Below are 15803 nucleotides of genomic sequence, written 5' to 3'. Positions count from 1 at the left end.
CCGCGCAAGACCGGAAGTTCATGTCATGCAAATTACGTAAGTGAGGTAGAGGAAAGAAACCGGATTTCCATTTAACTTTCTCTGCTTTTAAACCATTTTTCTACCGAATAAAAAACGCGCGTAACTGCTCTTCTAAATATTTTATTTCACGTAATACACTCTTATTAACTTTTACAATATAGTATTAAATTTTTTAAGATCTACTATATTTATAGGCTCTAACACTAATTTTAAAGTTTCTTCAGTAGAGTACCGTCTTACAGTGAAGTACAGTTTGCTGAGGAAGTTGACCTAAAAAATAGTCTTGCTGAAATCGGTGTATAATTAAGTTTTCAGTACCTCAAACCATTTCTAAATGCGTACATAGTAGAGAATTGAAAAAGATACCGTCAAGACGCTCTTTCTTTTATCTAGTTTCATTCTTATTTCCTCTACCTACTATCTACTTTATTTTTATTCAATGTTGTTGTTTTAATTCCATTAAAAAGTTATTCAATTAATATTTCTTCATTTTATATTGAAAACGAAAGTGATGCTGTATGATTTCAAATGACTCAGAACTCATTCATCTCTTACCGGTGATTCAGAACGTGGAACGATATCGCTAATATGCACTTCAATATCCCTTCTTCTGCCCCAAAAATCAACAAAAGCAATTCTCACCATATCGGTTTTCTCATTAACATATACGAATCCTACAAATCTCGTTGCTGCAAAGCCTAAACTGTATAACAACAGACAACCAGTAAGAGCTGCAATGGAAAAAAATTAACAATAATCATCCCCATTCTTTAAACATGCATGACACAAATAAGAACACTCACAACTCAAAACTGTTGTGTTAAGAACAGTTTCAGGAACTATTCCAGACAAGTACAATCCGGAAACTGCCGTCGACGCCACTGCAGAAGATATCGTGTGATACAATTTAAGTCGATTGACCAAAGCAAAGTAGCGCACCAAAGAAAACTTGTATACTAGCTTAAAGTCCCCGGGGACCGGCTCACTACGTGGGTTAAGCAATACATCCATAATATAACTTTTTGTGAGACCTTCTTTAGATGAGCTGCTCTTCTCTTTGTGTTCTTTGATTTGTTCTAAAATTTTCTTTTTTCCAAAATTATCTTTTTCTTCATTAAGCAGAATTGGGGATTTTCGTATATGCCTTACTGAAACTGTCATTGCTATGTTTTTGAGACGATTGCATTGAATACACTTTGTAATTATGTGCATGATTGTGGTGATAAGATACCTGAAAGTGTGAAAAATATTATACCATAATGCAGTCAGTATGATAATGTTAAATATAAAATTAAATCTGACCAAAGGTGACAATTAAAAAAGTTTATAATTAGAATGGTTAAAAAAAATATATCCCAGCAAATAAAACCGCTTTTTTTCCATATTGTACAATTAACTTTAAATATAACACTAGTTTTAAACTTTTACTATCTATTTTTATTCCCTCTTCTTTTCAAAGAAAATTTCGGAATAAACTATACCGCATAAACCGACATTTGACATGTGACAACAAACAAAGACAGACCGGGAACACACATAACCTCAATTGAAACATTATTATTTTGAACTGTTTATTTTCAATATTTTCCTTCTTACTCATTTACAAAATATTACCGAGACAGTGTAAGTGGTAAAAACTCTTAAAATTTTAACTTTTTTTACTATTTATGGTATTTGCCTATTCAGTTTTGCAACGGAGAAACTGAAACTGAAAACTTACCTATCCTGTCGTATGGTGTGTAACAAATCGTGCCTCGTGGAACTTTTAGTTTATTAAATCGGCGTTATTTGTGAATATGACTACTTCAAGCAAGTTAATAGAAGCGTAAGTACACTATTTTATTGCAAATTTAGAGTAAAAAGTTTACTAAGCCACAAATATTTATTAAATAGATCACCTTTTGTTTACTAATGTTTACATCTAATTTGAGGTTAGAGTGTTATAAGTTATAATCTCCTCCATTGTGTCTGTGGTATTAAGTGTGTGGTATAGATTATTCCATCAGGGAATTCAGGGATATTTTTATAGTCCTAATATTCCTAATTGTATGTATTTTAATTTAATTAAAAAAATACTATTTTTCCAATAGAACTCCAGAACTGTAATGATTCATTATACTAGCTTTAACCACACTAGTGCGGTAATAATTTATTTTACCCACGACTAGCATGGTAATTAATGATCCATTACATACTAGTAGTTTATTTTGAGTTACGTGAAAGATCGATTTTACTACACTAGTGCGATAATAATTGATTTTACCTACGACCTCAGTGTAAATAGCTAATTACGCATAGTTTTCCGTTACGTAATGACCCTCTTTACGCACAGTTGTTGTTTGCTATTGGATATACCTATGAATATAACACTATTAAATTTAAAAAAAAATCATATCTTGGTAAGGAAGCATTTGCGGACCCATGTTTATAGGACATTTTTGACTCAAATTTACCTAAAGAACACATAGTGAAATTTCATCCCTTGTACATCCAAAAATACCGTCAAATTAATTTTTTAATTTGAACGCATAAACCGGACATAATGTACTTATGTCTTAAATTTTTCCAGCTTTGATATCGAATCAAAACATGGAGCCTTTTACACTGGAGGTAACGTCCAATGGATTGACGAGAACTTGTACTGTCAGAGCGAGTCCGCCATAAATGTACTAAACGTTGACACTGGTTTAGTAATTCAAACTATAGGAGGCACAAACGAATCGGAGGAAGTCGACTCTATTCAGACTTTTACTACAGATGGAAATCGAGTAGTGTCCTCACATAAAAGTGGACTATTAAAAGTTAGTTATTATAAGCGCAAAGTATCATTAACAGCAAATTAAATCGTGTATTTTGCAATAGTTATGGAATAACAATGGAGAGTTGCAAAAAATGTGGAAGTACATACATAAAGGACCGGTAGCAAAGCTGAGCCTCAATAGAAATAAGTTAGCGTCCGGTGGATCTGACAGTGTCATAAGGATATGGGATTTGGAATATCAAGCTTGCCTCCTGGCTTTGAAAGGTATGACAGTTAAATTATTACTATATTAGAAATTGTCTTTGTTTTTTAATGTTATTTCTATATTATTACTATTTTCTCAGTCTGAGATACATACAATAAGTTGGTTGCTAAATTGAATTATAGTTACACAAAATCTTACTTTCTATAACATGATTACATAAACAGCTATTTTTGCAATTCATGGATTAAAAGGTTACTTTTCTAACTCAATATCAGAGACTAAAGTGACACTTCCTCCTACTTTACAATCTCTAGAAAAAAAGTACCTAAGGTATCTTTTATTCTTCCTCTTTAGAAATGCGATAAACTTAAAATACTTGGAAATATTTAGGTCATGATTGGCAATCGAAGGAGTAACCAGTATGGAAATCATGTCACAAAATTGGTGGAATTTCCTGCAAAATCCCGCGAAATCCCACAAAATCCCACGAAATCCTTGCAAAATCACGCAAAATCTCTGGAAGTTCCGCGAAATTACTGGAAATCTTGAGAAATCATTAGAAATCACGCGAAATTGCTGCAATTTCTTTAAAAATGCGAAATCTTGTCACATTTTTTCCACAATGGTTACCCCCTCGTTGGTAATAAATGTTGCTTTAAGCATCGAATACAATGACCATAGTTTCGATGAACCCGGTCTTTGTCCAAAAAATAGGCAGATAACACTTTTTCACTATAGTTCTCAGTTAAACATCTGTTGGTACAAAATTTCTTGAACTCTGCATACTGCTTAATGTAAATTTCCTTAGATTTTTTGAGGAATAACTCTTCAGCAGCTTGTTATAATATTCATTTTGAAACGAGTTCTTTCGCTAACGGAATACTAACGGGGTTTTGACAAATATTCATTTATGTAGACTTTTGTCTACTTCTCTGGAAACGTTTGTGGGCTGTAATCAAGATGTAACTCCTTAAAACAGAAGCAGATTACAGATGCTGTTTTATTAGTCTTTTGGCATATAAATATTTATTTAAACCTTTAACAGCGTTTTTAAAGCCTTAAAATAAGATGCAAATTAAACAATTTGTTTGCAGGTTGTCAAGGTGTTATAAACGTAGTAGAATATCATCCAGACGAAAACAGTTTGTTGGCATCAGGAGACGATGGCAAAATTAATTGTTACGATTTAGGTAAGTCACCATACATTTTTCACTAACCGACAACGTTTCAACGACAGTAAACTTTCCCAGCTAAAGGAGATTTAAAAACAATTCATGATGCTCACTACAGTAAAGTTACTTCGATCACTTTCGCACCCGACATGAAACATTTTATTTCTTGCGGTAGAGATAAAGTGATCGTGCTGTGGCAGTTTTACCAAGCGACTCCTTTAAAAACTATCGCGGTATACGAAGCGGTGGAAGTTATTGTGAGTTTACCGATGAAATTTAAACTCCCCGGATTTAAATCGCAACCTGATGGGTTGTATGTTGCATCAGCAGGCGAAAATGGTATGTTTGTGTTATTATGCCTGTTTAGTCAGGGTTAAGTTGCAATTTTCAGGCATAATTCGTGTGTGGGATGTGAAACACTCTAAAGAAGTTTTCGTTCAATCGAACTCTATGATATCCAAAGCATCAGAAGAAGGTGGATTGGCTGTTACACATTTACTTTACAGTAAAAATGCCAAAAGCTTGGCTGTTGTCAGTGCTGATCACAATATAGTCATTCATAATTTAAAATCTTTCGTTCGCTTGAAGCAATTTATTGGTGAGTTTCAGAAGACCTGTTTGAATCGAGTGTTTAATTAAAAATTTTATAGGATTTTCTGATGAAATTTTGGATATCGCAGTGGTGGGCAAGGATGAGAATCATTTTGCAGTAGCAACAAATTCCAAAGACATAAAGATTTACAATAATGTTACAATGAGTTGTACGCTAGTACAAGGACACGAAGATCTTGTATTAGCTTTGGCTGTAAGTCCTGTGGATCGGGACTTAATGCTTTCGTCAGGCAAGGATAATAGTGTACGATTATGGCATTTTGAAAATGGAGAAGCAAGGTATTTATTATTATTTAATGTAATATAGTTAATTCTTTGAAAAGGCATAGAAATACTGAAAGTAAGTGTAGTAATACTTACTCAAAATTAAAATAAATCACAATCATATTACAGTTAACACAAACTCTCTTAAAAGACTTTGAAATTGGTTTATTCATATCCAGATATAGGTATATAAATCTTATTTGAAAAAAAATGTAAATGACCTTAAAAAAAGAATCAGAGTCATTGCCGCAATTATTATGAACTTTGTTTGGATCGTCTACATCGGTTAAATCTGACAACTTATCATCTCAAAATTAAAATAAGTGCAATATTTTGAATTTGAAACTAAGGTAATAAGTGGGATGAACATGCTTATATCAAGTATATTCTATTACTTGAAGTATCAGTTTGATCAATAAAAACCTTCTCGAATATTGGAAGTTGTTGTTCTTTGAACCAATCGAATTCACAGCGCCCGTCTATCTTCTACCAAACATTTTTTGAAGGCTACCTCTGTAGCCTGTGTAAGTTCTTGAGATGTATTGCTTTGTGCTTAAGAAGCTCAGGTCTACAGGGTGAAAATTTTGATGGATCGTATATTTTCGTATGAAGTTTAAAAGTCTCGTAATCCATCTCTCTTAAATTTGTATGACAAACAAAAAATTGCGAATCAAACTTTGCTAACAGTTTTTTTACTGTTTGACACAAACCAGTTACAAAAGGACAAAACTTGCAAAAACTGTTTGAAAGACTTTGGACGGAATTAGTAGATTGTATGGACACTTTTGTCATTCTCCATAGAATGTCACTAAACAGTGCAGACCTGGAATAGCAGAACAAGTCATTTCTCCCATTTTTTTGTGAATTTTACTGACATTAATACATCGTAATGCGTTGCCAACGCCACATTTCAGAACACTTGATGGTAAAACGTGTAGTAAAACGTTAGTGATGATGATCCTGCAGTTTTCCTTATTTGCGCCTCAAAATAGAATTAGAAAATAATCAGTGGAATAATAAAATATTTCGAAACTAATAGAATTATACAGCCTACCTACACTTATGAGATACACTTTATCTGTATAATCACTCTACAGTTTCGAAGCCAGTTTCAAAGGAAAGAAAAAAAATCTCTTCAGAAATGTTTAATTGCTGTAATGTTTGTCACAGACAAAAATAAGCCACAAGAAACTATAGAATCAGGCATTGTAAGTGAAAACATAAGTCGATATAATGAAGTTGAAAAATTGAAAAACTAGAAAAAGAAAACCACTTTTTTTATAACTATGTTGAAATTTAAATAATATACAGGGTGTCTCTAAATTGTATGAGAAAATCTACCTTTAAACATACCCTCTTAAGTTCTCCTTTTTCAAGATACAAGATGTCAAAGATAAAAAAATATCATCGTTTTTTGCAACTATTGCAGGATTAGTTTCCTAGGAAAGGCAGTTTTTTTAGTGTAAATTAATGGATTTTACATAAACCACTGGCACACCAGTCTGGGTTGTCAATGTAATTTCTTGCCTCTAACTTTTACGTCATTAGAAAACTGGGTGCTTTAGAAACATTTTCTTTTAAAGCCTTGGAGTATTTTGAAGAATGTTATATTTTATGATCAAAAACTACTGATTTTACAATTTTTTTAAAGTTTAGTAACTGTTAATTACTAGTTAATTGTTAAATTTAATTTTGTTAAAGATTATTAAACTAAACTTTTCTTATAGTGCAAATGTTTCCAATTTATTAAAGGTACATGTTTTTTGGTCATAAAGTTGTCATTTTTTTTTTCAGAAACAGTCAGAGTTTCTGAAAAAAAAAATGGTGCGGAAACAGGTTTTTTGAAAAACTTTATAAATTAAACTATTAGTACACGACTCTTGAGTGCGCATTTATCTACCGTGCAGTTGAGTAAATGTGATTGAGCTATAGAGGTATCCTAGAAACCTGAAAGTAAAGTGGACATGCATAGGCGGCTTGTAATTTGTGTCATAGAAACTCAATCTACACTATTATTATTACAAATGAAAATCTTGGCTTCATAAAATGCGAACATGAATGAACTTTTTATGAAAACCTTTTAATACAATTAAAAAAAAACTAGGCTAGATAATGCTGTTTTTTAAACAGCATATGAAAAAAGACACTTGCTAGAATGTGCAAAAGTCAATATAATTTCAATTCAGGGACACCCTGTGTAGTTTATTAAAACTATTTAACACACCCAACTAAAGTAGCAGAAGTTCTGTTTTACTAAAAACTTGTATAAGTGACATGTGTCAAACTATCGGCGCGGGTGTGTGTCTGTCACATTAGCTATTGTTGACTGGCACATGTTACTTACAAATTTTTTCAGTATCTTTTTCAAGAACATTGTTCTCATTTCTTACCGTCGATTTCATATAAATAATTGTGAAATTTTCCACCTGTTTTTTCGAAAGGGCAAAATTCTAATAGTCTAGTGGTAGTTTTCTAAATGTTTAAAATCATCCAGATCTTACTGAATGTTTTAAAACAGCAGCAAAACTGTTTCTGTTTCGTATATCTCGATCCACTGTGCGCTGCTCGATAAGTGGTAGTTAAGTCACGCAAATCGATCTAAAAAAGCAGGGCCAATTAATAATACCTATCAAATATAAGACAATTAAGAAGTAAATGCAATATGGTATTTTAGTAGTCACTTATACTTCCTCATAAATTTCACAAAAATAAAATATTTTAGGTGTTTGGCAATAGGCAAAAGACACACAGGATCAGTAGGTTCAGTCTCGTTTTTTCAAACGACACAATTTTGGTTCGTATCCGCTAGCCAGGACACATGCCTGAAACTTTGGGAAATACCAAAAGGCATCAATAGTTCAGACAAGAAAAAGACTGACGAAGCAATGGACACTGGGAACGAGCCTATTTCGTTACAGTGCAAACAAACTGCGATCGCGCATCAGAAGGAGATAAATAATGTGGCTGTGAGCCCTAATGATAAAATAGTCGCAACCGCGTCACAGGACAAAACTGTTAAATTATGGACCTGTGATACTCTGGAACTGTTGGGAGTGCTGAAAGGACATAAAAGAGGCGTGTGGAGTGTTAGGTGAGTGTTTTTAATATCAGTACATATAACAATATTTTTGTAAATAGGATAAATTGTCAACAAACTAGAAAATAATAATTCACGCAATTGAACAGCATCTGAATTAATTAATAATTGGAAATAATTTAAAAATCAATCAATTCTAAAAATTGTTTTCAATTATTTAGTATATTTACGGACGATAAACAATTTTATTTTAATTAATAATATAGTACCTTTTTTTATCACAGAAACACTATTTTGAATTTTACGCACTGCATATTTTATTTAAATCTGACAATGACTGTCGTAACCTCAAAATAACAACTTTCTTCAACAGTTTTACTAAAACTAAACTACCAGCTACAAAATGAACTTGAGCTACAAATTGAACACTAAGAGATTATGAACGTCTACTTCAAAATTAACTACCAGCTGTTTAGACAGGGTGTTACAAAATTAGTCTGCAATAATTTAACGGTGTACGTACTCTACGTCCAAAAATATGACAAAAAGTAGGTCATATGAGCATAGATCCAATAACGCTTTGTTTCTAAAATACGGAGTGTTTATATTTTGTTTTTTCCCCATAGTGACTCCCCATTTTGCGATATTATTTTTTGCTTGCAAAAAAAGTCGGTTTTCGTGTTAAAATGGTTATAACACTGTTCAATCTTGAATTAAGCCATTTAGCAGGCATCTATCATTCAAATGCCGTTCTATGTTTCAACATCTGTGTACTTTTTAGGACAAGCCCCATATTTGGCCTAGCCCCATATAAATACCTTACAGGGTGTCCAACGACATTGAGTAAAACTTGAAATTGTTTGCACAAGTTGTTCTTCCAATTTAATTGTCTCTAACACCCTGTATGGTTCTATCGGTCAAAGGAGTTACTTAAAATTATGCAACACATAATATTGGACCTACGCGTGACTTAAAATGACAGTTCAAAGCTACTGCTTTAATTCGAGATTGAGCACTGTAATGTCGTCGTTTTCCAATGAATTAATATGTCTTGAGACATGAGACGTTAATTGAAAAACGTCCCCAGATATTGACCTAAATAACACTTTCTTATGTTAAAACAAAACCAAACAAAATTATTGGTCAATTGGGGATTGAAAATTTAAATTTTTTGCACGCACTTATTTCACACCCTGTATAAGGCAGTTAGAGTGCATTACAGCAAAAGTTTTTACATCAACCAAGAGCTAGTAAATTAAGCTCAATGATAATCCAAACTGTATCAAAATCTGTCGTTTCGTTTAGAAATGGCAAGGTTTTAAAAATGACCCAAAAAAATCACTGTCCCTGTGTGAGGCGCGGTTTATTTAGACAGCTTGTTGCGACTTTGCAGATAGAAAAAAACTGTTAATACAAAAGTTAAAGGGCTTCACCTAAAGCACCAAAAAATGTTCTTGATTATAATAATAGAACATGGCAAAAGTTAAAAGAAATCAAAGTTGATACATTTTTAATAGAACAACTTGTATGTTTCCCAATGAGTTGATAGATCTTCTGATTCCAAAAAATAAATAATAAGTTGAAATTTTTTGGCATTGGCATTTAAAGATTGTGGTTTTATTGTTTTCAAAATCACAGTTGTCATGAATAATCAAAGAGACTAAATGTCATTGGCATTGGAGTTGATGCTCCATCCAGCGTGCAGAGCGAATCTGACGTCATGATGACGTAATTTAGCAAGACAATATATTGACGACCAACTGTCAGTTACGTCAACTGTGATTCTGAAAAACAATAAAATAACAATTTTCAAATGCTAATAATTCGAAACCAGTTAAACCAAGTGTCAAATTTTTATATATTTTTTGGAATCAGGAGAAAAAGATCTATCAACTCACCAGAAAATATACAGGGTGTTCCATTAAAAATTTATCAACTTTGTATTTTTTTTCACCTTTGCCACCCAACTAGCAATTTTTTGTTTTATTAGAATTGCGGCAACGTTTTCTTATAAAACAGCATAAGCTTATGAACATTTTAAAAACAACTACTCGATACTTATAAACGCAAAATTGGCACCACCTTATAAAACATTGTGATTGAATAAAAGCTGCAAAATTAACTCCAAATAGCTTATAAAATACATATATAAACATTATTAATACCACTATAAAATCTTAACTGCGACTTCTATAGAACAGTTTTTATAGTTTCCACAGCCACTGCTATACAGCAGGAACTCTAAAACAATAATGTAATTGCTTTTTAACAGTTTTATACAAGTTTATTTGACAGTCGTTATAAAACCGATGTGTGTAGTGAATTTACTTTAATGAAACGGTTTTGTTTTTAAAATGTATTAAGATAGCTGCAAAATAATTTTTGCATTATAAACGCTTTCTGTTTATCTACTAAAAGGAATCACGAACATGGAAGCCAAGATGGGGACCAGGTCCGTTTTACAAACAGACGCCATACTGTTAAACTCTCAACTCATGATGTGAGTGCTTTCGCGTAGTGCTTACCCTCTTTTATAGTGCGAACGAAATTTTTCTGTGAATCATATATTATGTTTGTGACAGATTTTTATCGGGCCTCACGACAATGTTAGTTTAATAATTTTCTTAGTAATATTGTAAAATTAGAGGTTAGGTTTTTAAATTTATTTTTCAACAAAAAATAAGTGATAATAATTTTATCAACACTTTCTTAATAAGTTATCGTTTCATCTTCAAAAACAGTAGAAACCATGTGTGTTTATTACTTTTATTTAATATTTTTTATTTATAACCCCTTAAACTATTAAAACAAAATGGCTCCATTTTATAAAACAGTTATGCACACAACGTAGCTTTTCTGTGACAAATTAGTAAACAAGCAACATTTATAAAATGATAATAAAACAAAGATGTCACAGAACAGAGAAGCAGAACCCATAACGCAGGTCTGGCACTCGCTTTTTTTCAATTGCAATATCTTGCTTTTTCAATGTCATTGGCGATGGAAATTGCGAATCTTAACGAATTGACTTTGCAAATAAAAAAGAAAATCCGCCATGAACAATCGTGCGGTAAAGTACATTTTCAATTACAAAATAGTATACAGTGCGTTTTTTTTAACGCGCAACATAGGATTTTACGTGTTAAATTTTTAAGCCCATGTTAGACCATGTTAATTTGGAACTACAAGTATAAAACTTGACGGGTGTGTCTTTAGTACCCTGAAGCTTAACCAACCCGTTTACCAATTTGGTCTAAAAAGTTATTTAAAACTATATGCATTGTATGCATTGTTGTTCCTTGTTGTTTTTAATACTGGCAGGGCAGGTAGCAGGTAAAGTGACTTATTTTGACTGCATCACGACCAGACATCTTTTGAACGCCAAAAGGGCATTTTATGATTGTTTGGAATATACTGTTTAGCTTCAAACGGAGGTCAATTTGAACAATTCACTTATAAAAATACTTCTTTTGTTCTTAACTTTCTTGATATAAAGTTAATGATCACCCTGTTTTACTTTCTACGCCAAATTTTACCTGCTACCTGCCGTGCCAGTATCAAACACAACAAAGAACAACAATGCATACAGGGAGTATGAAACGATAAAACCTTTTCGAAAAAAGATGATTTTTTGCAAGTTTTTTAACACTTTTTAGGCCGAATTGGTAAATTTACTTAAGCTTCAGGGTACGAAATAGCCACCCGTCAAGTTTAATACTTGTAGTTCCAAAATTACATGGTCTAACATGGGCTTAAAAATTTAACACGTGAAATCCTATGTTGCGCGTTAAAAAAAACGCACTGTATTTCATTAGGAGTACAAAAATAAGGGTTTTTCCGTTCACGTATGACCAATTCAGATGTGAGGCGAAGCCGAACACCGGAAGTCACGCAAAGCACGGAAAACCTATTTTTGGACTAATTATGAAGAATAATTTTCATTATACTTCTTTAAAAACGAAGGCATAAAAACCAGACTTAAGAAAAAAAGACTTAAAAATGATATTCTTGTTCATATTTTGCCCTAGAATTCTCTGGCAGTAAATTTGCGTTTGACTGTGCCACTTGTTTTAAGATGTATTCTGGAATATCGGAGTTAGCTCCTGAGTATATTTTAATATAATTGTTGGGAATGACTGACATCTAATTGATCATTTCTATGACTTGTTTAAAGTAGTTCAAAGGTGATTTAGTTGTGGTAAGTTATCACTGTCAGGCAATGTCTATAAAAATTCAAAAAATACTTCGGAAATATATCCAAAAAATATTCCAGCATTTACATATTAAATGATAATGCAGGTTTGTGCTAAATATTTGTCGGCTTATAAATTGTCTTAAATTTAATATATTGTGCTGTACGTTTCTATTTTAAAGCCATTTTACTCAGCATTTTAATTCAGCGAAAAAAAAATCCGTGCGGGCGCACAGAAAAACGCGTTGTCCTAACAGAGATGAAAATATAGAGGTTTTTCAAAGAAGTATAATAAAAAGCATTTTCCCATTGCATAAAGCAGCTGTAATTGTAATAGTAAAAATAAAAAGCAAACGGCATATTCAAAATATTTGCCTGCCATCAATTTCATATCGTCATCTTATTTTGGTTTGCTTTTTTTCATATTTGAAAGTTTTGAGATGGCGATACGAGAACACTGGATACGGCCCTGTTCGGCCTATTACTCTGTTTTATAGAAAAAACAGTAATAATAATACAACATAACCTAGGAGTACGAAGTCTTGAGAATGTGTTAAAGCAATCTTAATAAAAATAAATGGAGGGAGATTTATTTTATAACGGAGTTCAGGTAGCTCTACACGACAAAAGTGTCGTAATTTGGTTTTAAAATGTTAGGCATAGGCAACTAAAAAAACCCGCCAAACGATAAACCTAACCTCTAAATTTGTCTGAATAAAGTGTAAACATACCATATAATTATTATTTTTTTCAAATATTTGGGCACTGCAAGATGGAAGTGCTTCATTATCACTATTATCAGCTACTGCAATCCCTTGAGTGCTATTCTTCCTTGCAAAATAAAAGCTTTTATTATGCATAATACTTTCATAACGCAGTTTTACTTTTCTGCGAAACGCTCCACTTTTTTTAATTTTTTTCCAGTTTGATTTTTGATGTTTCATTTTCAGCTATAATTCATAATAAAGTATATCATTTTAATTTTATATATTATATTTTTTACCACGTACTTACTAAGATAAATTGTGTTCAGCTATAAATTATTTACACAAATACAAAATAATTTATTTAACATAACCACATTTTAGTGTACAATAACCTTCAGAAAAATTGTTATAGTGAACATCTTAATAGAATATTTTAATTAAAGCGGCAAATAAAATACGTATAAAATAATTTTAAAGCAATGTCAAGTTAACAACACAACACGCTTATAAAACAACAATGAAACAGTTATGAAACTATACTAAACGACTGCCAAATAAAATAATTCTATAAAAACGTCGAGATAAATTATAAAATAATTGTATAGCAAAGTTAGACAATCACACAATGTCCTTTATAAAATATTATTGCAACAATGTCGAGAAAGTTAGCTGAAATGTTTTATAGTGGTGCAAGTAAAGTAGCTATAAGTCCTTTTGCGATTTTATAATAATAGTTTTATTAGATAACCATAATATTTGTCATGGAAATGTGATGGTAATAATTTTATAATGTAGATTTTAAGCCAACACAATTTAGTTCCAGGTGAACCTTTTATAAAATATATAAATCACAGGAAAACTTTTACATAATGGTAATAAAATATTTTTGTCACCAAAACTTCCAATTTTAAAACAAGTTTGCTAGTTGGGCATGGTCTACTATTTTATTTTGTATTAACAGTTTTTTTTATTTTTTCCTGTCAAAACACACTAAATCCGGACACCCTGTATACTGAAAAACACGCACACTAAGCATATTCTACACTGAGCGTTTAATCATGTGAATCTGATCAGACTCATGCATGATTTTATTTGTGTTATTTTTGACAGGTTTTCACCAGTGGATCAAGTAGTGGTGACCTCATCAGCAGATTGCACTATTAAGTTGTGGTCTGTGGCTAACCTTACTTGTTTAAAAACATTCGAAGGACACGAATCTAGTGTCTTACGAGCCGAGTTTGTTGCCAAAGTAAGTCAATAAGACTCCGAACCATTAACAATGTTTTATCGTATTATTTGCCTTAAAAGGGATTGCAGATTCTCAGTGCTGGCGCAGATGGCCTTATCAAACTGTATAACATTAAAAACTCGGAATGTCAGTGCACCTTAGACCAGCACGAAGGTCGTATTTGGGCTTTGGCACTTAAAAGTGACGAGTCAGGTAATTGACCCATATAACTTTAATTTGCTTTTTTTAATTTGTGCATAATTTCAAGGTTTTATAACTGGTGGAAGTGACTCGTATTTAATTAAGTGGAAAGATGTGACCGAAGAACGGAAACTACAAAGACAAAAAGAACTCGAGGAAATCGCTTTAGAAGAACAAAAACTTAGCAATTACTTGCAGAGCGAAGAGCTGTTGAAAGCCTTAAAGTTGGCTTTAAAACTGAACAAGCCGTTGCAAACATTAAAGATTGTACAAAAAATTATTAAGAAAGGAGAAACTGGTATTACTAATTACGAATTTTATGTTTGAAGTAGTTCAACTTGTTAATGTTTTCAGGATTAACTGACACTATCAGGAGTCTGAGAAATGATCAAAAAGAAAGCTTACTAAATTGCTCCCTTAACTGGAACATGAACAGTAAAAATTGCCACCCTGCTCAGTTGGTATTAAATATTTTATTGAATGAATTGCAAACCGGAGACTTTAGGTAACGTTTTGACTGGTGAATTATTGTATAGAGTGATTAACATTTGTTTTCTAGGCCTGTGGGTGTTAGCAAAATCACCGAATCGGCTTTACCTTACACTGAAAGACATTTTAAGAGATTGACTCAAATGATGCAAGATTTGCACTTTTTGTCTTATACTGTAAATTGTATGCAGCCGCATGTTCGAAATGTTGATATAAATATTGGAGAATAAATATATTGTAAATGTTATGAATGAGTTTCAATTTTCCACTGATACTCCTCTATGTTTGATACAAAAAGGTGTAAGTAGATTTTTTCTTCTTGTCTTTCTCTCAATTTTTTTTTTCGTTTTTTCTACTTAAATAATATAGCTTATGGCACTATTGATTTAGAGACTGTGAACTAAATACGCCATGAAATTTTTATTGTTTAAAACATGATTTTGTTTTGGTGATAATACTGGTATTCGCTAAATTCATGGTTCAATTTAGATGATTTTTCTCTGTGTTATTGCGTTTTTTTTTTCTTATTTTAAGTCTGGTCCACATTTGTAAAAATTTGCGTCAGACAATTTTTTTTAATACACTATATTGGGTGGTCAAAAGAGAAGACTCCAAGCTACCAATAGGTAAAAAAACCACCATGATTTGTGAAATTAGAACGGTTCTTTTCTAACTACAATTTGACACCATTTTCAAGTTAACCTAAAATATCGACGTTACAGGGCGTTTCAGGTTTTAAACTTAAACCTTAAACCGCGTATTCTACGTCTAAAAATATCTACAGTTTATGAAACCTGAGCTAAATTCCTAACCAAAATATGCCAAAATCAACGTAAACAAAGCCCGAAACTGTTTTCATAACTGAGCACCAGAGGGAGGATCTCTTATCTTGAAACTCCAATAGTTGATAGAGC

The 15803-nt window shown here is 32.1% G+C and overlaps 2 protein-coding genes across 2 annotated transcripts; one reads left to right on the top strand and one right to left on the bottom strand.

Annotated features, from left to right (window-relative positions):
* Window positions 1–125: 125 nt before the first annotated feature.
* Window positions 126–1879, bottom strand: LOC145734686 (transmembrane protein 186). The gene is made up of 4 exons (XM_081988188.1): window positions 1742–1879; window positions 825–1252; window positions 577–752; window positions 126–291 (listed from the first exon to the last, which is right to left on the bottom strand). Exons 2-4 carry the CDS (start codon window positions 1231–1233, stop codon window positions 172–174), a joined length of 705 nt encoding a protein of 234 aa, XP_081844314.1. The 5' UTR covers window positions 1234–1252; window positions 1742–1879; the 3' UTR covers window positions 126–171.
* Window positions 1708–15136, top strand: LOC145734662 (transducin beta-like protein 3). Its single transcript, XM_081988158.1, has 13 exons — window positions 1708–1846; window positions 2591–2822; window positions 2884–3046; window positions 4082–4177; window positions 4238–4498; window positions 4551–4757; window positions 4810–5050; window positions 7758–8126; window positions 14082–14220; window positions 14280–14412; window positions 14468–14698; window positions 14755–14905; window positions 14960–15136. The coding sequence occupies exons 1-13, from the start codon at window positions 1818–1820 to the stop codon at window positions 15117–15119; spliced, it is 2412 nt and encodes an 803-aa protein (XP_081844284.1). The 5' UTR covers window positions 1708–1817; the 3' UTR covers window positions 15120–15136.
* Window positions 15137–15803: the final 667 nt, after the last annotated feature.

This window comes from Ips typographus, linkage group LG1, assembly GCF_016097725.1.
Source record: "Ips typographus isolate SLU linkage group LG1, UJ_Ityp_2.0, whole genome shotgun sequence".
NCBI lineage: Eukaryota > Metazoa > Arthropoda > Insecta > Coleoptera > Curculionidae > Ips > Ips typographus.
Note: the sequence above shows the minus strand (reverse complement) of the source record. Positions and strands in the feature narration are given on the sequence as shown.